Genomic DNA, 23,860 nt, shown 5'->3' with positions numbered 1-23,860 from the left:
TCTATATAATTTTGTTTATGGTTGACCTTGAACCAAGTAGCGAGATCTGTCTGCCAACGGCAGAACCTTCAGCCACAATCGTCGACGGTGGCGCGTCCTACGGCTGGGGTCATTACTGACGTTGGCGTGGGGTCATTTGGCTCCCAGAATCTGAGCCTCTACCTCAGTTTATCCTCTTTGTTTCGTGTGTGCCACCATTAGTGTGAAATAATCGTTGAACCGCGCGAGCCCTAGTCGCAACCAGCCACGATTTACCAAATAAACCTCCAAAAAAATCAGTCCATCAATCCGTAACACCAGCTGTACAATAACCGATCAACGGGCGTGCCTTTGATTCGGACGTTCCCGCAGTGGATACGGAGGGCCGCCTTGACGGGAAGATTTTTGAATGCACACGCATTCGTAACTGTCAGTTTATGGTGCTCCCTCTTAAGTCGCCGGTTCACCTCGTTCCCACAGAGACAATCAAAGGTTACCCAAAATCAATTAAAAATCGCAACGCTGTGTTATCAAATCGTGTCGACCCTTTATGGTGCTGTTTTTTTTTCGTTCTCAACGCCTGAAAATTGATTAAATGACCATGGACCACGGCATGTGCAACATAGAGACTGGCACCAGCATAAACATCAAGCGAACCGACGGTGAGTCAACCCGCCAAACAATTTTCCACCATTTTTCTCCCTCGTCCGTTGTTTTTCGGCCACTCTAACCCCTCGAACAACGACTTTTATCCTGCTTCACATTCACCCACGTCATGGCTACCCCTGGCCAACACTTATGACAATCAGACGATTGTCTGTGTGCGTGGGTATGCAAAGACTCATGTCCAGACTCAACCGGTTTTATTTTTCATTTGGATTCGCGCCCGTCGACATTCCCATATTGGGAAAATTTTCCCTACCTGTGGCCATAGGCTTGTCCACTTCAATTCCAAAGCTAACGTACACCTCATGGCCATGACAAAAACCACTCTAGTGTGAAGTAGTGGTAGTTGATTCCCCGTCAACGGGGATTCGACATTTACGGATTTTTCGAGTCAGTGGTGGACGCAGTTGGTGATATCTCTCTTTTATTAATTTTTCATTTCATTTCATCTGCTCCTCTCGACAGAGAAAAAAGAAGTTCGAGGACGATTGCTCAGGCTTTTCTGGCAGCTTGTGCTCAGTATCAACGAACACTCGGGGAATTTCTCAATCGGTACAAGAGAGACCCCCTTTCACCGTCCGGGGGGCGGGGGGCTGGCTATAACGATTGTTTTATCATGTTATTCACTGCTTTTGCAATTTCGAATTGAACGGAAGAACCTTCGGTATTTGAAGACCAATTTTTGTAAGTGGAACGAATTTATTCTGTTTACAATCTGGAATTAGTCCGGAGGTCTGAAATTTCACGGTATTTGTGTATTTATTTTATACATTGACACACTATTGAATTGGAATGCTGGTAGTGGTGTGAAAATGCGAGTCGTTGACTTTAACCAGTAAATGTTATTTGTTCCGATATCCACTTTGCAAAATTATTGCATTTTTCAGTCGCGGAGCTTCCCCCATTTGCCCTGAGAGTTGTGGGCAAGTCCAGGGACTACTCCACCCCTTGTTGTAATTTCCGGACAGTTAAACCCCTTTATTTCATTTGGCAAATTGAAGGGACTGAATATAGCATTTCATTCCAACTGATAACGTGGATGTCTTATTATCATGCTAGTGCAGTGAACCATGTAATAAGTGACACTTCATTCATACTGATATCAATGACCTATCAGTCAGTTAAACAATATTGTTGAATAGTATCTCTGATCCCAGATGTTTAAACAAATGAGTTTCTACTGATAACATTTTTTATTTAATGTTATGTCACTCGTGGCTTTCGCTTTGTCATTTTTGTGTTTCATGTCGATAATTTTCGCTTAATTGCTATTGAATTTAATTAACTTGTATTTATTTTTAGTATGAAATCGTTTCTTGCGAACAGTTATCATCAGCTGAAATTCATCCTCGTCTTTATCATCATAGTAATTGATAAAAAACTGAGTCTGGACTTAGAGAGTCATTTAAATTTCATTCTTAATTTTGTGAATTTTCTTCCAGTGATTTTCATTTTATTTTTCTCCCAGGGTATTTATGGGACGTTTCCCTTGACATGCACATCTATTTTCGGACAATTGCTTTTTCGACCTGGGGTACAGCAAAGTATCTAGATCGAGCCGGACAGACTAGATCGCCAGGATTCGACTGAGAATAGATCAACGAGTGAAGGTACCTGAAGCTGGCACATTCAATGTAACACGTTTGAATTTTCTGGGAAGATCTCAAAGTACCACTTTTTAATTAATATATTTTTGCTTTATTTGTACAATGTTACATTGACTATACCAGCTCCATGTACCTAATGATCGAGACTAATTCATCAAATATCGGCCTTGATGTTGGAATCAATGGCGATCTGTTCGCCAATCATCTGATTCATATGCGAATAATCAGATCTGGAGAGAATTATACGTTGATATCTGTCATTAATTATCGCGATGAATCCACAGAGATGATTTGTGAAGAAAAAACTAGAGTTAAAAAATTCTGCAATTTTTTTTTCGTCAGAACAATGTCATGATTGGAGTTGATTATTCCTGATAAATAGAGGCTAGATTGATAAGACTATAAATCATAAATGAGTAAAATGTATAAAGATCTCATGGGGACAGTCCTTGTCCGAAATTCAGTCGTCATGAACGGCTCTCGTGTGGGCGAGCCAGCCTTATAAGGATGCTTCGATGCTTGAGAACTCTTACGTTATCCGCGTTAAAACTCATCGTTCTGTCTCAATACTTCTTATCTCACTCTCTGCCATGGCCATCGTTTGTTAAATCAGAGCAAGACATTGTATTTGCGAAAGCAACAATCCGATGATTATTTTTCTGAATAATGCCAATGCTGTGATGTTGCTAATTGAACATGAAATCATCAAGCACGTACGGTGGTGTGGCGCCCACCAGTTTTCATGCTGACACGTGTCGCGAATGATCTTTAGCAGAAACCTTAGCTGCAAAAAAATACCTCATTCCATTTGAAATTCACCGGAGGTTCAGGAAGACTTAGAAATAATGCGGAACAAAGGTCGTACAATCCCCTTACTCTGACGTTGATCACCACATCGGTGAAATTATCCCCCGATCGTGGATCGAAAATTGAAACATTAATCCCGAGAAATCGATATATCATGGGTTATCTACCTACGCCTTCAGCGCTCCTAATTTTTTATTCCATCGGAGATGAGGTGATTGCACGTGAATGGCAAAGTGGGACACTTTCCTCGATAACGCCTACGGTTTTTACCCCAAAAATCTGACGACTTCTAATAATAGGCCATTCGTCACCCTTTTGTGCGGATAAAACCGGATCCATTAATGGGAATTTGTTAATTAATCTGTTAACTTTAGAATTACTTGACTATTTCATCAGATAAACGAAGTAAAATTATCGCAAACGTCGAATAAAAAATAGGAATCTGTTGAACCGTTCACTACAACATGAATAAATAATTGAAATTACTGTTGCAAATCAAGCGCACGATATTGCTGTATCGGTACAATAAATAATAAATGGATAACCAAGTTCCTAGCGCCACATTCGTAAATTACCTGAACTAAAATTATTATTACTCGTGCCGAGTAGGTAAACCGTGAAATTCAACGCATTCCAACTTGACCGAATTTCAATTAAGCAAATAAAAGTCGGGAATTTCGAATAAGCGGATTCCCATGACGTCCAGGGTCGGTCCATACGAACCATTAAAAACCTTGTTCAGGGAATAATGTTGATTCCATTTTTATCAAAAAAGTTTCAATAATAAATGTCAAGGGAAGTGTTGGTATTCCCTTATAAGGAACTATTTCATTAATGCTGCTCTGAAGGAGACGTCAAGGACGATAACTTTTTTATTCATAATAAAAATAAACTGCACTTGAACTGCTTTCCTAGGGATTTTGGTTCACAATTTATTTAGCTGTTAAATTTAATTTATCTATTGATTAATTTAAAATGTTTATTCCTTTTTTTTTGCTGGGATTCTTTTGCTTTTTAAATGCTATTCTAGAATCTGCATTAAAAAATCATAAAACATTATGGAGCGTCAAGCGAACTGCGGCAGGATGCACCCATTTAAATCCAATCCCTAGACCCATCCACGGCGACTCCCCGAGCGTCAAGTGCCCCATAAAAAAAAAAACAGTATTCACTTCATTTCTCCATCTACGGAGGAGGTACACCATTTTTTCCCTCATTCTGATCAGACATGGTCACAGCAGCAATTGACGAAATGAGGCCGATGGAAATTTAAGTAACAACGTCACGTGTTTCTTTTGTGTATATAAATACGCATCACGCATGACTGGAAACTGTTGGATATATCGAGTACCTCCAGGGTTCTCCCATTACCCTGCTCTCCAGTCAATGAAAAAAAAAATGAATTAGAACAAGAGAAAATACCGATTGAACTGGGTCTCGCTAGCACCATTGCGATAATTTTGGTCTTGATTAACAGGTCTTGCCTCATCAATTACCAGTGGACTAAGCCCAGGAGGAGGCTCCAGTCGTTCATCATCCGCAGTCGAACGTCGAAGCCACAAGGGAACGAAAGCATCATTTGTAACAATCGCTGGAATTTTTATTTGTTGAAGATTTGCCAGAAATCTCCAGAAGACATTTGTTTTAAAGTCTCTCACGGCCAGAATTTTCGCGTCAGGAAGTCAATAATAATTTTCGCAAAAGCTTTGACTTCATGAAATATTCTGAACCAGATTTTAATAATATTTTCGAACAACGCTCTTGCAAATATATTTCTGAAATAAACAATCGTCCAAAGATCAGAAAAAAAATTCGAGTCGTCATCGTACGTAATCAATCAATTACGCGTGACGTTTTGCGAACAGTACAAAGTGTTTCCCTCGATCGAGATGTTTTGTCGATTCCCAGCTCGGTTAGCAACGTCCGTAAACACGGCCACTAGGTCCTAGGGACCCCAGTGCACATCCTCATTAATTCATGATCCAACAACCGATGATACCGGTGTCCAATTTAATTACCGCTGTCATTCAACGATTGATAAGTGCATGATCGATTGTAACTGTTATGTCCCTGAGGAATCGCAACTTGATGGTTGATCGAGCCCGTCGACTCCACTCGGCAACTCTCGCCACCACACGCCCGGTGTATGACATCGAATTACCTCTCCGGGACGATATAATAAATGTATTTATGAATCGGCGCAACAACGATTCCGCCAGTTGGTGAAGTGATGGTTGTAGTAGTGACGCGATTTACCAATTTTTTCATCGCGATATAATCGAGATATCGTGGATAAATTCGCGTATTTCCTTTCGACCAGGGACTCGTGCAGTGAGAGAAAAAAAATTGCTTCAATCGAGGATATTCCTGGCAGAGAAAAATAATTTTGTTCTCAGTGCGCCGCTGGTAACTTTGAAATTCAAGGTCTTGGGAAAATAAAACGCACCGTAAACAATGTAAAGCATTCATTATTGCGGAGCATTTGTTCGTAAATTACCGTCGCAACCGTTGTCATTCAAGACGTAACAGAGTGTTAACGTTAAAAAATAAGAAAGCCACATTTCTATTTTGGCCGTGGGTGCGTCAATGTCCTCAACGTTTGCGTGTCCTGTCGGGCCAAATGTCGTGAGGAAGACGACTGTCAATGAATGAGATTCATAGTGATTATAACGAGACTAATCGTCCTTGAGTGATCATTTAACGTGCCCCACAAGGCTGGAATGAGACACGTCCATCCACAACGGTTTTTCATTGAGTGATTGCCAGAGGCCAAGGTGTCTCACTAGAGGAGTGCGTGATGTGATTGGAGACGATTCAGGAAATTAAATTTTTTGCTGAAAAATAATATATTTATATCTGCCAGATATTCTCCAAGACATCTCCACATGGGGTGGTTCAGCAAGTGCGTCTGCGGCGTGAAGAATGCGAAGTCTCATCCCAAGAAGGACAAGAAGGACAAGAAGGACTCGAGGACGAAGTCCCGGACAGCCGGGGAGATATACGTGATTAAGGATAAAAATAACGAAGAGTCTGGAGGGAAATATGCAGAGGAAGAGAGACGCCAGTGGATCGACAATGCTGAGCAACAGCGATTAGCTAGAGTCAGTGGTGCAGAACGTGGAACGAACGATTGGTCAAATCGTGAATTATCACAGACAGTCGATGCCAAAATTCCGAATAATCCGTCGCAGGCGACGGTCAACGAGGGAGAGTTCTACGATTCACTATCGGATGCGAGCCCTCAGGGGACGTTGGAGAAAAATACCTTGAAGAATAACAACGTCAGTAGTAAGTCCTGGAATAGGTCGGCCGGCTCGTCAACTATCGAGGATTCAACGATACCGGGCTCGATGGTTAATGGAGGATGTCGAATTTCGAATGATCCGTGGGAGTCCGGGATCAACCGGAGAGGCGGTCGAGTGGATGAGAGCACTGGTGCATTCGTAACGTTGAATAATAATTTGTACAACGAGAGGAGGAGTGGAGATGTCGGGAAAAATACGGCTGCGGATTATTTTGAAATGAAGGGAGTCAATGTCAAGACAGCGGGGTTATTTGGCTGCGGAGAAAATGGTCTGAGGATAGACGGAAATGAACGGGACTTCCGGTCTGGAATGAATTCTTGCAGCTTTGTGATACCATTTCGGGGTAATGAGGTGCCGGTGAAGGATTGCAACAGTAGGAAAAAGAAAATTCAGACGATGATTCCGAAACCAGCAGCTTCGAGGGACGTACCAAGGGCTGATAAGGATACGATACGGCCACCTGATGATGGTATTCTTTTAGTTGCGAAGGGATGATTATTTATTCGGAATGCTTCTCCGATTGCGTTCGCAAATTTAAACTGAAATGAAACTGTCATTCAGCAGAATGACTAAAATTACGATAGTAATCGACATTTTCTCGAACTATTCTCTGTAATTTAATACAAAAAACAGGGCTCCGTGAATAACCGTCTTCACGGTCGCGTTACTCCAGTTGTGCCATTAAACATTTTCCCCATTGTTCGTAGAATTCAGGTGTTTTTACATAATTTGATGTTCTGGTGATTTTTATTTGCAGGCCGTGTCCATTCGGCGATTGTCTCCGGCGTCAACTGGGAGTCGAGAAGTGTCACAGTAGAATGGTTCGAGAAAGGGGAAACCAAGGGGAAGGAGGTAATAATAAACTATAATTAACAGCCGTCTTTACGGCCTAAACCACCTCATAATCGAATGAAAAGAGATAAACGGAGTAGAGTCGACACTTGAATTTTTTTGACAAATTTCTACTCACTACTGATTATCGTTCCCCCACCTTCTCTCCACGTCTTCTAAATGTGATGTCAATGAATTTCATTCCGGTGAATCTATTGAACTCTCGCGGTGCACGTGCTCCGTTCACATACTGATAATTAAACCCTCACTGTTATGATTTCATCGAGTCAACGCCCTAGGTCACGGTTAACGTGCTATTTTGAATCTGCTAGCTTATGCAATGCGAAAGTAGTAACCTGCTTGACATCGTTAGTCTATTTCGAACCAGTGATCTTAGAAGTTTGTCGGGTCCAACTGTCGCTTCTGGAGGAAATCATTATTCCCAATCGATTATTTACCGATAGCATAGAAGATGCCCATCAGTCTGATTCCCCGCAGAACGACCAGCAAACACTTGAACAGGGTGAAAAATAACTGGAAAACTTGAACTAATTACTCTAGATAATTTTAGAATCAGGTTTTATCCTTCAATAATTATTCTCCATCTGTGAACCAACTTCATTGCCGCAGAATATTGACAACTCATGATTATCATTCAGGTGGAGATGGACGCGATCCTGGCTCTGAACCCCGAGCTGACGTCGAAGAGTATGGGTCCTCCTCAAAACAACAACATGCTGTCTACCACAAGATCGAGGGTAAGTGATCGAGGAATTCTTCCAAGTTATCCTTACAGCTGAAAAGATCATCTCCGAAGACATCCTGAAGACATTCCCTTAAAAATCACGATTACCCCGTGCTCACTGGCAATCCTCAAGGTGCATGAAAATATGACGCAACGTAGAAACCGTATTTTCAATTGCGAATAAGATTATCGACTCGCGTTTCAATCGAAATTTGTTGACGCGTTGCCCATGACTACTGAATTTCTCTAACCTGTTTACCCTGGAGGCTTTATGTAGAATAATGTGCCGGTCTGTCGGCAGTGGTGTGCATCCCCGGGAATGTTCCAATACCTGATATTCTTTCAGGTAGATCAAATAACGCAAAAATCATATCGCCAATGCCTCAATATTCCCCACGACTCGATGCATCCGATTGATAATTAATAAATTAACTATTGAATATCTGATAAATCAGTGGGTGAAACTAATGTGATATATCTTTTCCTCTTCATGTGGACGCTGCTACCGATCGTCAATGACGGACCGATAACAACGCATCTGGTGACCATTGTCATAACCCTGACATTTAACGATGAACAATTAATTCCCTCTCCCAACCACTATCATCTTGGTAATTTATTTTGTGCAATCAAATTCTCGATTTTGGCATTCATTATCGAATGATGTCTCATTATTTTCTTTCATTTCATCATTTTACGTGTCCTCTTCACCGCCACAAAACGACGATTGAATATTTAAAATATTGTGTTAAACGAATATACGCTGGGTGCGGGAACAGGATTCTTCCGGTGAGGAGGATGATGATCCTGATGATCTGGATAACCAAGAGGATGGCTCGTTGGGACGTCACGGTGGACAGACCACCAGAAATGGCCTGACGTCGGCAACATTATCTGTACGAGTAAATTGACGTTAATTGTTAATCGCGCACGGTAAATCACTTGGTTGATGATTTTTCATTTCGACGTGAAGAATTCCCTGGATTTTTTTCCCGGAATTTATCACAAAAAAAATATCATCAAGTGATTTCATTAATCTCACGGTAATCGTAGAAATCGCACAGCTATTCACCAACACTAGAAGCCAGGAGGGTTCAATAATCATGTGAACGGTACACCTGGGGCTTTTATTCACACATTTACGTGACACTTGTCAACATTTCACAAATGTGGAGAGGGTTAATGATTCATGCGTCATCAGCAAATGTCTGGTCACCATAAAAAATTGTAAATAACCACACGACACTCATGAAAATCCCTGGGATCATGGAGCTTCACCGCGGGCACAGCTTCCAAGCCCAGAGAATCTAATGACTTTATTTTTTTTTATTTGTAGCGGCCATGCACGTGGGCACGTGTCCTCATCTATTCATGAAATTAATTAATCTCTTGATGATTATTTTCAGCATTCTACGAGGCCGTCTATTCCAGTTAAAGGTACAATTTTTGTTTCTCCCTTGATATTTTTTTATATTTAATTGATTCCACGGAACACCGTTCCGTAAAATAATTTTAAAAAATCGTTATTTCGAAATTAAAAAATCGGTAGCCAGGGTGGAGTCGTATGTGTGCCAGTGGGGATGGAGATTATCCCGTTGCAGGGTGAATTATCCACAGTAGTTCTGAAAAGTCTTGCCAACTAACGTGTAATGGCCTCCGCCTGTTGTATACATAGTGTGACTATCGATATTCATACGCTATACAACACCCTGTGTCTAGGCTATAGCTAACGCACAAGGGCAAGGACCCCGACGGGTTAGACAGTGTTCTGTGCACACCGGCACGAGGCGCTTACACCCTCTGCACTATTTTTTCACCCCGAATTATAGAGAATCGATTGTCGAGGGAATTTCATTTGAATTTGGTACTGTGAATGTTGACATTTTGGGAGTAGAAATGAAATTCATACCGTGGACACATTTTTTTAAACGGAGAAATCAAATTGTTGACGAGAAAGCCGCGGTCATTGCCATTGAGGCACCATCGCCCAAGTGCAAAGGTAGAATATTTCGGAAAATAAGAGAGATAGCAAAATTTTCATCTATAGATTTTTTGTAGGGAATTTTTTGAGCTAGAGAAAAGGTTCGTATGAAGGTCGCGCTATTCCTTACGTATTCGGAGATATTTATGACTGACTGTCCTCAAGAAATAACTCGTTTCGCTCTCTCACTTCAGCTACAAAAATCATTCTGTCTTCACGATAAAATTAATAATAATTTCGACAAATATCCCACAGCAGGTTCCAATCGTCAGATAAGCAGACAGACCGGAAGACCAACGAACATAATACCACCTGTCACCTCAGTGAATGGTCACGATTCAGTGTCAGGCTTGACGAGTCGTCGTGAATTAGAAAACATTCCCCCGACACCAACGGCACCGACATTCTCGAACGTCACTAGCTCGTCCATCAACAAAGCCAAGCAGATTCAGACAGCCCAGACACAGCAAATCCAACCCAAGCAGCAGCAGCAGCAGCCGCAGGAGCTGCAGAGTAATCAGTCACAGGTGGAGAACGGCAGGGGAAGACGATCCAATGTTGTCAAGGAGGTCGAGAGACTCAAGAAAAATCGCGAGGAGAGGAGGCAACGACAGGCGGAACTTAAGGAGGAGAAAGAGGCGCTGATGAATATGGATCCTGGAAATCCCAACTGGGAGTTTCTAGCGATGATCAGGGAATACCAGAACAGCATAGACTTCAGGCCTCTCCGGGAAACAGATGCAGTTGAGGACCACCAGATAACAGTCTGCGTTCGGAAGAGACCACTGAATCGTAAGGAAGCAAATCGGAAGGAAGTAGATGTCATAAGTGTCCCGAGTAAGGATCAAATGGTGGTGCACGAACCAAAGTCAAAAGTCGATCTAACAAAATACTTGGAGAACCAATTATTCCGATTTGACTACGCATTCGATGAGACCTGCACAAATGAAATCGTCTACAAGTACACGGCCAAACCCTTGGTCCAGACAATCTTCGAGGGTGGTATGGCGACGTGTTTTGCCTACGGCCAGACAGGAAGTGGTAAGACCCACACAATGGGTGGTGATTTCAACGGCAAAACCCAGGACTGCAAGAAGGGAATTTACGCTATGGTCGCCAAGGATGTCTTCAAGTATCTCAAGTCACCGAAGTACAGGGGACTTAACTTGGTGATATCAGCGAGCTTCTTCGAAATTTACTCTGGCAAAGTGTTTGATCTTCTCGCTGACAAGGAGAAACTCCGGGTCCTGGAGGATGGTAAACAGCAGGTGCAGATTGTTGGATTGACTGAGAAGGTTGTGGAGACTTGTGATGAAGTATTGAAGCTCATTCAGCATGGCAACAGTGCTAGGACCAGTGGACAAACTAGTGCTAATTCAAATTCATCTAGATCCCATGCAGTTTTTCAAATAGTCGTGAGAAGCCCGGGTACACACAAAATTCATGGAAAATTTTCACTCATTGATTTGGCTGGTAATGAGAGGGGTGCTGATACATCATCAGCCAACAGACAAACTCGAATGGAGGGTGCTGAGATCAACAAATCTCTCTTGGCCCTGAAGGAGTGCATTCGCGCACTGGGACGCAAGGGCGCCCACTTACCTTTCCGAGCTAGTAAGCTGACACAGGTACTCAGGGACAGTTTCATTGGTGAAAAATCAAGGACTTGCATGATTGCTATGATCAGTCCAGGGATGAGCTCCTGCGAGCACTCACTCAACACATTGAGATACGCTGATCGTGTCAAGGAGCTCGCAGCAACAGATCCAACAGAAATGAAGGCCTCACCTACTGATGATGATCGATTATTCAAGATCGACGAGCAGGCGAATGACACTGTGCTCTCCGACAGTGATTTAGCGCAGTTGAGGTCATTGAATGTGAGTCCAATTTGATTAACGTTTAATGAGTAGATGAACAATTATAAATTTTCTCTGAAGTTTCAATGGTTTTTTTATTTTCCTCCTTGAACTTAATCAATTAAAATAATTTTTCATTGCTGTTCCAGGAGGGTGAAATCTCCCAAGACCTATACACCTTCCATGAGGCAGTATCAGCGTTGCAGCTGATGGAGGAGGAAGTCCTGGATACGCACAAACTCGTCATAGACAACGCGACGAAATTCCTCAATGATGCTCACGGTCTATTCAGCGCAACCCACCAAGTCGATTACGATCAAGAAGGTAAGCATCAACACAATTCCCCATATAATCCCACGTTGTGACCTACAAGTGCACTGGAACTAGTCTTAGACCTAGAATTGTATATGAAGCTTGTTTGCTTTTAACATTTTTTATCCTCTAAGCTGATGATTATTTATCCCCCAAAAAAAATTTCCAAAATGTTTTCAACCGTTGATAACTGAAATCAACGCCAATTAGTGCTTTCGAATCCATGAGAAAGCTCCTCCCCTAAGCTCGGATAACTAATAGAGACATCTCGAGAGAGAGAAAGTGAGAAAGCGATGAAGAGAAACAACTGAATTATCACGACAATCACATTGTGACTCGCGTTCTCATGACAGATGCGAGCCCTAACCCTCCGAGCAAAACGTTCTTGGAAGTGATTGGGACCGGCTCACCAGACACATCTCTCATCAATGATTACGACGAGGATCTCAGCAGAAAGTGCTTTATAACGTCACTCTCCGTCACAAGATCCCCGTGGAAATTTGAAAGTCAGAGCAGCTCTAGCTCAAGTGAAATATCCATTCGAGAAATGACGAAATCGACTCCAAGATCGAGGAAGAAGCGAGCCAATTGTACGTCACTACCAGCCAGGAAGGCACCAGAAAAGGGAACTCCACGTACAGCCCTGAAGAAGAACAACTCGACTCCCAGGAGACGTTGGTCACTTACGACTAAGAAAAAAAGCAAGTACAGTTGGACTGGGCAGTTTGATCGTGCAAAACGCTCGATATACTCGCGGAATGCCTCGTCCTTCGAAAAAAAAATGGAGATTTGCTCGCTGACAAGGACCCCCAGCCCTGTGGATCCTGGATTTATTTACGGACGAGATCCAGAGACCGAGGCGAGGGTTTTTCATTTAAATACAACGAGGACAATTCGTCGCGATTCTAGCTGTGAGTCAGAGGATTTTATGGAGGATGATCTAAAGGTTGGAGACGATTGGGAAAATGATAATCGTCATTTCTGTGAGGTTGAGGATGTCCCTGAGGCTGCTGAGGACTTCGCCAACCTGAGTGATTATGGAAAAGTCAACGTCCTCAGGCAGAGATTCGGAAAAATCAGGCGTGATATTGGGTGGATGAATAGAGGGCATTCGGATATTTTTACGACTAATGATTTGTATATTAATGATGATGATGATAATGATGACAATGATGAGTTGAACCCACTGAACGTACCTCGTTATCGTCCTAACGACAGTGACGAGAGGCCCTCATTTTATCGAAGAGCTAGAGATTTTTGTTTTTCATTTTTAGTCAATGTTCTGATGTTTGCATTTCTACCAGTGATATATGTCACCATTTTTATTTACATGCATGGTGATGATGAGTAGTTAGGGCTATTCAATTTTACCGAGATTTTTACACTGAATCTTGTTTTAAGGGGAAGTTCAATTGAAAATTGAGCATTTATTAGAGGTTGTGGCGGATTTATTTTTACATTTGTCGATGTATTGTCGATTTAGCTCACGAGTGCATTTGGAATATCACACGGTGATATTTAGACTGCAAACAAATCATGTAGAGAGCATTCCAACTGTTTACCACATGTGTTGACGCATGCACGAATATAATTTGTATAAACAATCAATTGATTTTCTTTAAAATCTAAATGAATTTTAATTCAATCAAATTTATTGATGTTGATTAAATCACGAGTCACTTAATCGTAAGATAATCAAATTAATGCATACATTCCATAAAACCCTATCCATTTTCGTCCAGAATGAGTTATATTTTTGATCAAATAATTTAAAAGTTTAGCGATAAAAAATGGAAAGTGTAACGCCAGAAAACCTTGCAGATTTGAGACGGAAAAGAACAAAGTTTGAGTCGCCCTTCCTGACGAGGAGGTTCTCCTTGACTAGACGTCTTATTGAGAGAATCCAATTTTCAGACGGTACGATATTAACTAACGAACAAGAACTCTTCACTCATTAGTGAAAGAAATTTTTATCAAAATCATCTAATCGCTTTTAGTCATTTAATTATTCAGTTGATCAAGTACTAATCACGAATTGGGCGAATTGTTTCATTGTCGATTGCAGTCATCATATCATTGTGGGATTCCCTCCCCCCTCGGATATAATATGTTAATGAATTGGGGAATTGCTTTCGGTCATATTCATATACAAATTGTCCCTCACTTCATGACCTTTTTTCTTTTCGTGTCTCATGGAGTACAAGGTCCTGGTGGAATCGAGGACAGTCGTCTTCGCAGGTCGTTTAGATTGGAATTGTGTGAGATAGTGAAGAGCAAATACAAACCTCGAGCTTCCAGAAAATGTATCATAACGAATTTATTATTAATAAATGTTATTTTTCGTTGACTTCGCTGTTCTAACAGTTGTCTTGTAAATTCGTTCCACTAATGAGGATTCATTCGATCCGGTTGACACTAGCAACGGATGCCAAGACTAATATTCATGCACATGAGATAAGCCTAAGAAAATACTGGGGATTTTTCATCGCCTCTCATTCCATAAAAAAATCCGGAAGGATTGACATCACAATTTAATGATAATTAATCGTCATATTTGCTTTCAAAGAGAGTTAAACTGTCATATTAAAATGTCACGGGTCTCAGCTTTCCGGGATTCAAGTATTGTGTGTTTCAGCGTACGCGACAAAATGGGCAGAATTGTTGCTGCAGCAGCGTGACACATTCAACGCAGCGTTGGATCAAGTCAGTCAATTTCGTAGTCAACTTTTCCAAGAGGAGGAGATCAGCCAGAAGATGATACGCACCCGTAATTCCCGACACAATTAAACACAGCTTGATTGAATTAACCCTTGTGAAAAAAATGATAAATAGATGGAGGGAGAAAATTAATCGATTTTACCACTGTCATGTGAATTTTTCCTGCTTGCATATCGAGAGGAGGTGTAGGGTTGTCCTGAATCATAATTTTTAACGAACGTGATAAAATTTATTAGAGCATAGAACGAATCATCCATTTCGATCATTACGATCGAGAAACATCGATCGGACATGACCAATTTATTGAATTAAATCTCCAGTGCTCTAGAAAAATTATTTGCATTTCTCAATGGTTTTTTTCATCTTATGATAAATGTCCATGACAACACAAGTATTGAGAATTTTAACGAGTGAATGTTAGTTCAAGTAATCGCTAATATCTTCGATACCCCAGAATTTTTCAGAAATACTCTTTTAATGATAAGTAGAGTGCTTCAATGATTTGTGAGATATTTTACAATTTTCAATGTCAAGTAGATAAAAATATGAAAATGGCCTGACCAATTGGGTGGTGAGCTCTGTCACTCTGCTGTCACCACACCAAATCATCGTTTCTTTGTTCTGCATTTTGAGGGAGATTTTTTAATGTCGATTGAGCACTGGCTGTAACTTATTTGAATAATGACGTTGAGGGGAAGAAAGAACGTTTGTATTAATGAAAGCTTGAAGATGTACGATTATGTTTAGATAGGACGCAGGACGTTTGATGAGTATGGAGAGCGTTGATTAAAAATGTAAGAAGAAACTCAAGAAATTCAAGTTATTAACACGTAACAGGTGAAAAAATTCACGTAAAATTCAAGTTATTTCATTGGGCAGTGATAGAATGCATGGGAACAATGATTGTGAGTTCGCCGGATGCCCAGTGCTATTTCTCGATAAACAAATAGATAGAAGTCAAAGAAATGAGAATAGTCATGCCAGCATAATTCATGAACTTTTTCATCCCTGAGAGACCCGACGTGGCGGTTATTTATTTTAAATTCTCAATTATTATTTTGCTTTTACCATTAACTCATCCCTCATCGATCGCATATTTTTTCAAAGTTTTGTTTTCTTTCTACAATTATCAATTCGCCCCGATCAAGCTCCGAGTAAATAAAGCATAATAGCTTCTCAAGACGTATAACGTAACAATAAAAAAATTTAAAAACCAAATAACGACTGAATCCAGAATGATAACAGTGTAGATCGTAAGGTGATTGAATTGAAATTTACCTGTGGTGTGAATATGAATCGTCTCAAGCATGTTTTTTTAAATATTTTATTCTGTTTAGTCGCTAGATGTTTTTATTAAATTTCATCTAAAACTGTCATTTGATTTACTTTTCATTATTTTTCCGCAATCCAAGTATGTAACTGACAAAAAAGGAAGCTTTCAAATGAATGTTCACATGTTTGGTGATGTGTTTATTCTTATATTCCTCAATAATCGCGTGTCGAGGCGTTGATTGATGATTAGTGGCCTTTGAGAGATAATGAAAAATAATGTTAAACGAGGATTGGACATCGATTACTTTAAGGCTTTAAGTTGCGGCATGCCCGGTGTACAGAGACCATATCACGAAAATTCTATTGGAGATGAAAATCTACTTGAATAAATTGTCATTACTAAAACATACATTTATTGTTGCACCCATTAATGGGAAATAATTATCTGAAACAACGCAATGTATCTCCTCAAAAGTATGAATAATTTATTATCGAGAAAGGAATAAATAACTCGACCAGCAAGCAAATGCATTCCACACCGAGTCCCCCAATTCATCAACATATTAATACAAATATTCTGCAAAGTTTCCTAAGAAAAGTAATTACAAAATAGAGAAAAATGTCAATTTCCACGTCAACTTGAATTAATTAAATTAATTGTATTTACAAATTGGCTAATTTTCATCTGAGAACTCCCCAGCGGGGAAAAAACTACTATCACATGTCCACGATTTAATTCTTCGATCACGAGAAATGCGAGTGAGTAGGATCCAGGGATTTCTATGATTTTAATCGTCGATAAAGTCACCACTGCCCTCAGGATCGAGGACAATTGTTCTGTGGCGATCTCTCATGAGGGAGTCTTGGCTGAGAGCCGGCACTTCTTTGGAGAACTCAGTTGTCGCCCACAGGAATAAGTCCAGCGTTTGCTCAGTGCATTCGGCGATGAACCGTACGAAGGGCCTCACGTCCCCGGTGTTTGCTATCTGGAGGTATTCGTAGTACTTGTGGCGGTGCTGCTTGTGGATTATGACAGGTGGATAACCAGCTTGCATTAATATCGTGTTCATAAGCAGTCTTGACGTCCGCCCGTTGCCGTCGGAGAAGGGGTGGATGTGCACTAGTTTGTAGTGGGCCAGTGCTGCATATCTAGTTGAACAACAGATGATTATTTATGACAAATAATTTTTTCAAACATTAAAATTGAGGGAGTAACATGTACCTCACAGGGTGCATTCGAATAGCTCTTTCACTATTCAACCAAGTTGCAAATTCCTCCATGAGGTAATGAATATCCCCTGGGCCTGGAGGAATATGACCACCGACGTAAACTTGTGTTCTCCTAAAATGACCCCCCTCAATGGGATCCACGTGCCCCAGAACTCTCAGATGAATTTCCATTATGTCCTTCAAGGATATTGACCCAATTCTGCAAGACCCATGATATAAAAACTGGATGATTAATTAATTCCATTTTTAATTATTAGACAATGTAATAAGTACCAAAAATATAGACTTGGAAATTCGATTTTTTAAGTAATTATTACTATGCGTTAAATAAAATTCATTATTAAAAAAACTGATTTGCACACCTGTTCACCAAAGTAGCATTAATGTACTTCATAGCAGCATCCAGCCCCAGAATTTCATTGTGTTCGTCGATACTCTTTCCAGCAACGGCAGTTCTCGTCTCCACAATGGCCCTGGTCTGCGCCAGATTCATAGTGTTCCCCTCAATACCAACGGTATGATAAATATGCTGGAAATACGCCTCCTTCTTAGCCCTTATCAGAGCCCCATTGTGATCAGGAATGGCTGAGAGTGCGTCCCTCTTCTCGTCGATCCTCCTAAGCATGCGTTTGTCCAGCTCCTCAACGACTCTGGCTGTTCTCTGCCTATTCATCATCGCACTCTCGTGGTTGGGCTCGTACGTCAGGGCGCGCACGTAGAATTCATTGGCCCTGATCACGTCATTCTGAGTGTGCTCCAGGAATTCTCCATAATGATTCAAGACATCTGGGTGCTGTGGGGCTAGGGCTACTGCGTGTTGGAACAGCTTTATCGCTTTTTTTTTCTTCCCTGAGAGCTTCATCTCCAGGGCTAGTTGGAGGGACGTTATTGCTTCTGATATGCAGGCTGTATCGTCCGGTATTTCCATGGCCTGAAGACCAGCTCGCTCCAGGGGTAGACCGATCGTACTGTCCTCGTTGATGTTGAGGAAGCTTTGGGAGGGCAGTGGGGTGAATGCTTTTCTTGGCTCGTCATCTTCAAAAATATTTCTAGGTTATGTTACCCTTCAAAAAATTGTTAATAATACGAATGTTTTTTCCCATCCACTTGTAAACAAAACATTCGAAAATGACAACAATCATTTATCCCCACAACAATTACCTGGAAAATCATGCTTGTTGTACTGTAGATATGCCGAAAATGAAATGGCAATGACAGCTACAGTTACTCCAGACACAAAAACCCCAAGAACACCAAATTTGGACAACGATGGGGCTGTCTGTGGAGTGTCTTTTTTCTTCATGTACTCTTTATTACATAATGTGTAACACTCGGAAGCACTAGTGAGTGACATTTTATCCAAACACGTCTCTTCGAATTGTTGTAAGTGATTACTCTGTGCATTATTGTAGCCGATTTGGAGCACGAGATTTTGCGACAATACACCGTTTGTGGCAATCCACAACCTCACATTTCATTCCTTTTGGATGATCAGCTGTCAAATGATGTACCGATAGTCACGTGGTGATTGCCCATTGGTCACCCACGCAGGGAACAGCGCTAGGCGACTAAATCACCAAGTATTTCGAATAAACGATGAATAAATACGAGAAGAAATTTCAGACTACCTAATTAGGAATAAAATAATGCAATAATGACCAAGAATTCGCTCGTCGTTTTAATTCAATTCATTCAACAATTTTAAATATAGATATTTAAAAACTTCCCTAACTAAATAATCTTTTCTAACAACGAAAGTAGTACTTCACATCGTCTCTTCACTTGGTCCATCGACCTTCCCTCCAACACCTCACTGACAACCTCAAAAGTTCTCTCTGAGTAATCCTTCTGCACGTGCTGCAGAAGAACAGCATCTTCTTGCCTAGACCAGGGTTTCTCCACATCCTCTGGTTCAGCCACCATGTCGCTGTCAGACTTGCTGTTCTCCATGTCCAACTGTTCACTCACATTCACCTCATCCTCACTATTATCAACCTTACTGACCTCCTCCTCCGTCTCCACCGCGTCAGCTCTACTCGTCACATCCTCATGATCGTGGGAGTTCGCAAACTGTCCCTCACTGCCCTTATTAACATCCAAAATAGAATTTTTCGAATCAGACTTAGCCTCTCTCCTCTCAGCCCTCCTCTCCCTCTTGCTCTTGATGGGAGAGTGATCAGTGGTCTGTGCCGAGCAACTGCTGGTGTCCGAGGATTTAGACATTCTCCTGTGATCAATGTACTTCGGTGGAGATTTTCCCCCGCGTCTTGCCTTTCCTTCGTCGCCCTCTTTCAGGGGTGAGCTCTTGGCAGGACACTTCTGGGAGACCTCCTCACCCCCAGGTTCATTCTTCGACGACTTTCTCCTCCTCCCAGTGGAGCCCGTAGGTGTGCATCGCTCACTGGTCTTCAATGACACCCTCGCGATGTTCTCCAACTTCTCCTCCTCATCTCCTGGGAACGTGACCTTGGCAGGTCTCAGTCCTTCAGAGGTCTGTAGATAAATCCTTCCATTGAGGTACCTGACCCCACAGGATATGCAGTGATCGGAGCCACTCGTCTTCGATGGAGAATTATTATTCTCATGGCAAATACACTTGCAGTTGTCACCCCCATAAGGATCATCCTGTGTAGGAGGAGTTGACAGCTCTACATTCTCGTATAGCTCCATTGAATCCTCGGTGTAGACTTTGTTCTTATCATAAGGCCCCACTGGGCACGTGAGATTCTCAAACAGATGAGGTAGAAAAAGGCTCTCAGGTGGCTTCCCACTGGGGATACACTGCAGAAACATGTCCATGGGGAGGGAGTGTCCCTTCAGCACTGGATCCATGACACTGTGCACCCCCTCCAGACTGGGAGACGACTCGGCAGCTAACTGAGTGATCGCTTGCATCAGACGAGTCATCCTGGCTGGCTGCTTCGCGAAATAGACCTGCGCTACGTTCATGAATTCAGCCATTTTCTTGGACATGGTGTGCTCCTTGAACTTGTCCATCATCACGGCCTGGTGGGGCTTCAGGAAGGAGACGAAGTCAGAGGAGAGCTCTGGGTAGTCCGCAAGGGCGCTGCAGACTCCTCTATAAAAGTCGATTGCCAATTTATCCTGGAGGTCCTCAGTCATCTGCTTCGCACCTTCCATTTTCTCGCTGTAGTCCGTGAAGAGTTTGATTATTGTCTTTAGCAGGTCTGGGTTGGAGGCCTCCAGGGTCATGTGGACTTTCTGGATGCAGGACGCTGCGAACTTGGTGACGCGCTCCTCATGACCCAGGGCTGTCTCAGCCTCCATCAGTCTCTTTATGTTCTCCAGTTCTCTGGCTTCCTTTGCTTTCTTTCGGTTCACTGAGTCCTTTCGAATTGTTGTGCTCGCTAGCATCAGCTCCGCTATCTCGTCCTCGTTGTCACCGCGGGATTGCTCGGAGGAGATTTCTGGGGTCTTCGGGGAGTCGTCTTTTGCGCGTGATTTTACCGAGGGACTGAGAGAACTCTTGGGGCCTGACACCTGGGTCATTAGCTTCATATTTTGGGCACTTCGGATTTTTGCCAGCCGCGGAGTCATCTGGCGCAGCTGTGGGGAACTCTGGGGGTGCTCCTGGAGGGGTGATGCTTCTTTAGCGGGGTCTGAGACACGCTTTGGGGGAGTTTGGTCCAGGGTTGGCATGTTAGGGAGCATGTGAATCAGGGGCGATAAGAAACTCGCATCGATTATCATGTTGTCGGTTGATTCTGAGAGACATCGGATGAGGGAGGTTGATGACGTCGTGAGGGGTTCTTTTGGAGAGTTCTTCTGGAATGGAACAAAGTGTTATTCAACAGGGGAATGGTTTTTTTTTAATAAATAAACGCTGTGAACTTCTAATTGCAAAAAATTTGTCGATTTGTTTAAATTACCTTACTAGATATTTCCTGCCACACGGCAGGCAGTGAACTCTTTGGTTGATCCTTTGGAGCCCTTGCAGTATTGTCCAACGCAATGCAATGAATTCTGCTGGGAACATACCCATTTTTGAAATAGTAACCGACCGGATTATCGTCACCAGCACCGCGTAGGTGATTCACATGCCCATACAAAGCCTTGGAGCTCCTAACTGGCATCAGAAACTCAGAGATAGACTGGGTGGCATCCATGAGGATCATCCTCTTGAGCGAGAATTTCCGTTGTCGTGATTCATGGAAGGGGATGAATTGTTCGAGGCCTAGAGCCAGCAAGTGCTCCTCTGATTTTGAATACAGAGTCTTAAAACCTGTTCTCGGAGGCTCCTTCATGGGTACGTGGGGTAGTAACTCTGGATACATGAGTGCTCGACTCTCCATGAAGAGTTTAATCATTTCAGGGTGGAATTTCGGAGTATAGCCGAGCTTTTTCGATGCCCTCAGGCGATTTATTTTTATCTCATTCTCCTGCATGTCTTTGTACTCCGCTTGAAATTTCTCATCCCTGAATTTTTCCTCCCAATCGTTCGCCAATACCAGCGCATCAGGGAGATTCAGGACATTGAACGCTGAATGATCACCAGTGCGAAGGAAATTAATACTATTTAAATTGTCTTTGCAAGTTATCGAGTGTGAATGTAGCTCCGGATGTTGGTAGGTCATCACGAAGTGCTGCACCATCAGTTGGACATGCTGTTGAAACTGAATGGCAATGAGATTGCTGTGCTCGAAGCTCACGATCTTGGGGAGTTCTGGCTCAGCCAGAGCTGGTAGAAGATTCACCATTGGATTGTCAGTTGAATTATTATGCACTGAACTCACAGAGGTCTCCAAACTCTTCCTCTTCTTGGACCCCTCGAGTTCCTCCTGAATCTCCCCCTTCGCGAACATGTCCTCGAACTCAAACAGCTCAGCCACGAGATCTTTGAGCTCTTTCCTCGAGACTTTCACCGCCTTATCGTCCCTGATCTCCTCCTTGTCCAGCGTTTCGCTCTCCCTGTCATCCAAGATGTTGTACTCTGGATCCGCTTCAGGGTCGTCCTCACCGTTCGGTTCATGGGGCAGGGGCTGGGTGAATTCGGTCAAGAACTTGTTCCACTCCTCGTCCATGTCACAGTCCCAGTCGTACATGTCAGTGGTGATGTCAGGGGGAATGAAAGCCTGTTCGATGTGCTCCAGTGGTGTTTCACTTAACGACAACTTGGACCTCGTCCTCTGGCCAATGTTCTCTTCCTCAGTGGGTACATGGGGAATCGAGGGGATCTTGAAGACACCCTCATCGTCGTAGTGTACGTTCACCTGCGCCAATCGATTCCGAGGGGATCCTTCAGGTTGAACCTGGGCCTCAAGCTGAGGGGCTGAGGTTGCTGGAGATGAATCAACGTCACTATTTATCAACTGATCCCCCTCATCCTCACTCTGTTGGTCGTGATCCGGGTGGTACTCTTCGTCGGAGGAGTCCTCGTGGAAATCTTCACTGATGAGGGCCTGAACCTCCGACGAGCCAGGTTTCTTGACTGGTGTCATTGGCCAGGGAATGTTGGGCTGTGCCATTGCCAGCTCCTTCGCCTTTGCTCGTGTCAATTTTGGCTCGAATATCGCACCCTCTTCAGTGTTGTGAACGCTGTTCTGAACCATCGCCAGGACGTGCTCGTTGGTGATGACATGCTTGAGGATGTTTTTCACGTTGGTCGCTGTTAAGTTTGTTTTTGCTGCTTTAGCATCCAACTGTCGTTCAATTTCTTCCTCCATTTCGTCGATCGCCGATGTCTCTTCAATCTCTACGTACTTTCGTTTGCGGGTTTTCTGGTAATTTATCACCTCGGAGACGTCGATCTGGAGACCGGGAGTCTCAGAGTCGGTTGTCGTGTCGCTGTCGATTCCGTCGACGTCGAAATTGAAGCAGAATGACAAGTTACATTTGCGGGGAGAACTGCTCGGCGATGGGGTGGACAGAGCCTCTGGGGCTCTCCTGGGGTTGTCGATCCCCATTTTTCGAGTAATATCAAGAGTATTTCGGCTTTACAATTAGTTAGATTGATAATTATCGGTGATTATTTCGTTTTTGTGAACAAAATCAGGAGAAAAGCCAAGATCCTGGCGATACTGACATCTTTGGTGAGGTTATGTTTCAGGGAATGCAACATAAATACCTGGTGGAGGGTCGTATTCAGTCTCTTAAGGATATTCTCCTTCTCTTTATGAACATTATCAGTTCTTGGACGTATTTAGAATTAATTATTCTAATTATTCGCGATTTTTATGGCTCAATTTCACAACATTTTGTTCACTGAATCGATTGTTTGGACACTGACCTATGACACTGACCTACAACTTTCGCGCGGGAAAACTAAACGGTGGTGGGGATGAATATTTCAGGAAGAATTTTGCCAATCGAGTGAAAAGTGAATTTATTTATGTGAAAAATTACTGAAATTTTTTCATACTCTAAAAAAATTCTATTTCCTTCTAATAACTCTTGCCAATCTTCATCGCCAAAATTAATTACTTCAATCTTTACCCTTTCTTCTCCCCCATCTCTCCAGAAGCACCCATGGGCATAGCCAATTCCACAACCAGGACAATAGCGAGCCGACCAGCTCCTGGGTATATAAG

General features: G+C 42.5%; 3 protein-coding genes across 11 annotated transcripts; 1 reads left to right on the top strand and 2 right to left on the bottom strand.

Annotated features, from left to right (window-relative positions):
* Window positions 1-135: 135 nt before the first annotated feature.
* LOC135169670 (kinesin-like protein KIF2A) lies at window positions 136-16,186 on the top strand. Of its 8 annotated transcripts, XM_064134866.1 has the most exons (9): window positions 4,600-6,833; window positions 7,122-7,216; window positions 7,855-7,953; window positions 8,720-8,836; window positions 9,347-9,377; window positions 10,177-11,801; window positions 11,930-12,104; window positions 13,914-14,009; window positions 14,728-16,186. In XM_064134866.1, exons 1-9 carry the CDS (start codon window positions 5,945-5,947, stop codon window positions 14,877-14,879), a joined length of 3,279 nt encoding a protein of 1,092 aa, XP_063990936.1. In that variant the 5' UTR covers window positions 4,600-5,944; the 3' UTR covers window positions 14,880-16,186. The 8 variants fall into 8 exon arrangements, with proteins under 8 accessions (XP_063990937.1, XP_063990932.1, XP_063990933.1 ...); XM_064134867.1 differs by lacking the exons at window positions 4,600-6,833; window positions 13,914-14,009; window positions 14,728-16,186 and adding exons at window positions 136-641; window positions 12,446-13,907; XM_064134862.1 differs by lacking the exons at window positions 13,914-14,009; window positions 14,728-16,186 and adding an exon at window positions 12,446-13,907 and having other exon boundaries at window positions 4,566-6,833; window positions 10,180-11,801.
* A 357-nt stretch (window positions 16,187-16,543) lies between these two features.
* On the bottom strand, window positions 16,544-18,812 carry Fic (Fic domain-containing protein). The gene is made up of 4 exons (XM_064134872.1): window positions 18,474-18,812; window positions 17,675-18,347; window positions 17,305-17,511; window positions 16,544-17,231 (listed from the first exon to the last, which is right to left on the bottom strand). Exons 1-4 carry the CDS (start codon window positions 18,664-18,666, stop codon window positions 16,871-16,873), a joined length of 1,434 nt encoding a protein of 477 aa, XP_063990942.1. The 5' UTR covers window positions 18,667-18,812; the 3' UTR covers window positions 16,544-16,870.
* A 155-nt stretch (window positions 18,813-18,967) lies between these two features.
* Window positions 18,968-23,748, bottom strand: Mute (muscle wasted). 2 transcript variants are annotated; one of them, XM_064134860.1, is made up of 2 exons: window positions 21,203-23,748; window positions 18,968-21,095 (listed from the first exon to the last, which is right to left on the bottom strand). In XM_064134860.1, the coding sequence occupies exons 1-2, from the start codon at window positions 23,234-23,236 to the stop codon at window positions 19,044-19,046; spliced, it is 4,086 nt and encodes a 1,361-aa protein (XP_063990930.1). In that variant the 5' UTR covers window positions 23,237-23,748; the 3' UTR covers window positions 18,968-19,043. The 2 variants fall into 2 exon arrangements, with proteins under 2 accessions (XP_063990930.1, XP_063990929.1); XM_064134859.1 differs by having other exon boundaries at window positions 18,968-21,098; window positions 21,203-23,747.
* Between the last annotated feature and the right edge of the window lie 112 nt (window positions 23,749-23,860).

Source organism: Diachasmimorpha longicaudata, chromosome 15, assembly GCF_034640455.1.
Source record: "Diachasmimorpha longicaudata isolate KC_UGA_2023 chromosome 15, iyDiaLong2, whole genome shotgun sequence".
Lineage (NCBI taxonomy): Eukaryota > Metazoa > Arthropoda > Insecta > Hymenoptera > Braconidae > Diachasmimorpha > Diachasmimorpha longicaudata.
This window is presented reverse-complemented; position numbering and strand designations above follow the sequence as displayed.

What these genes read in the sequence shown, in the direction of transcription:
- LOC135169670 (XM_064134861.1), top strand. Translation starts at nt 5,945, where the DNA reads ATGGGGTGGTTCAGCAAGTGCGTCTGCGGCGTGAAGAATGCGAAGTCT. An exon ending in TGTCTACCACAAGATCGAGG is followed by an intron (nt 7,954 to 8,719) that starts GTAAGTGATCGA and finishes GTGCGGGAACAG; the next exon opens with GATTCTTCCGGTGAGGAGGA. An exon ending in AGTCGATTACGATCAAGAAG is followed by an intron (nt 12,105 to 12,445) that starts GTAAGCATCAAC and finishes TTCTCATGACAG; the next exon opens with ATGCGAGCCCTAACCCTCCG.
- Fic (XM_064134872.1), bottom strand. Translation starts at nt 18,666, where the DNA reads ATGTCACTCACTAGTGCTTCCGAGTGTTACACATTATGTAATAAAGAG. An exon ending in AATGCTACTTTGGTGAACAG is followed by an intron (nt 17,512 to 17,674) that starts GTGTGCAAATCA and finishes TGGGTCTTGCAG; the next exon opens with AATTGGGTCAATATCCTTGA. An exon ending in ATTCGAATGCACCCTGTGAG is followed by an intron (nt 17,232 to 17,304) that starts GTACATGTTACT and finishes TTGTTCAACTAG; the next exon opens with ATATGCAGCACTGGCCCACT.
- Mute (XM_064134859.1), bottom strand. Translation starts at nt 23,236, where the DNA reads ATGGGGATCGACAACCCCAGGAGAGCCCCAGAGGCTCTGTCCACCCCA. An exon ending in GGCAGGAAATATCTAGTAAG is followed by an intron (nt 21,099 to 21,202) that starts GTAATTTAAACA and finishes GTTCCATTCCAG; the next exon opens with AAGAACTCTCCAAAAGAACC.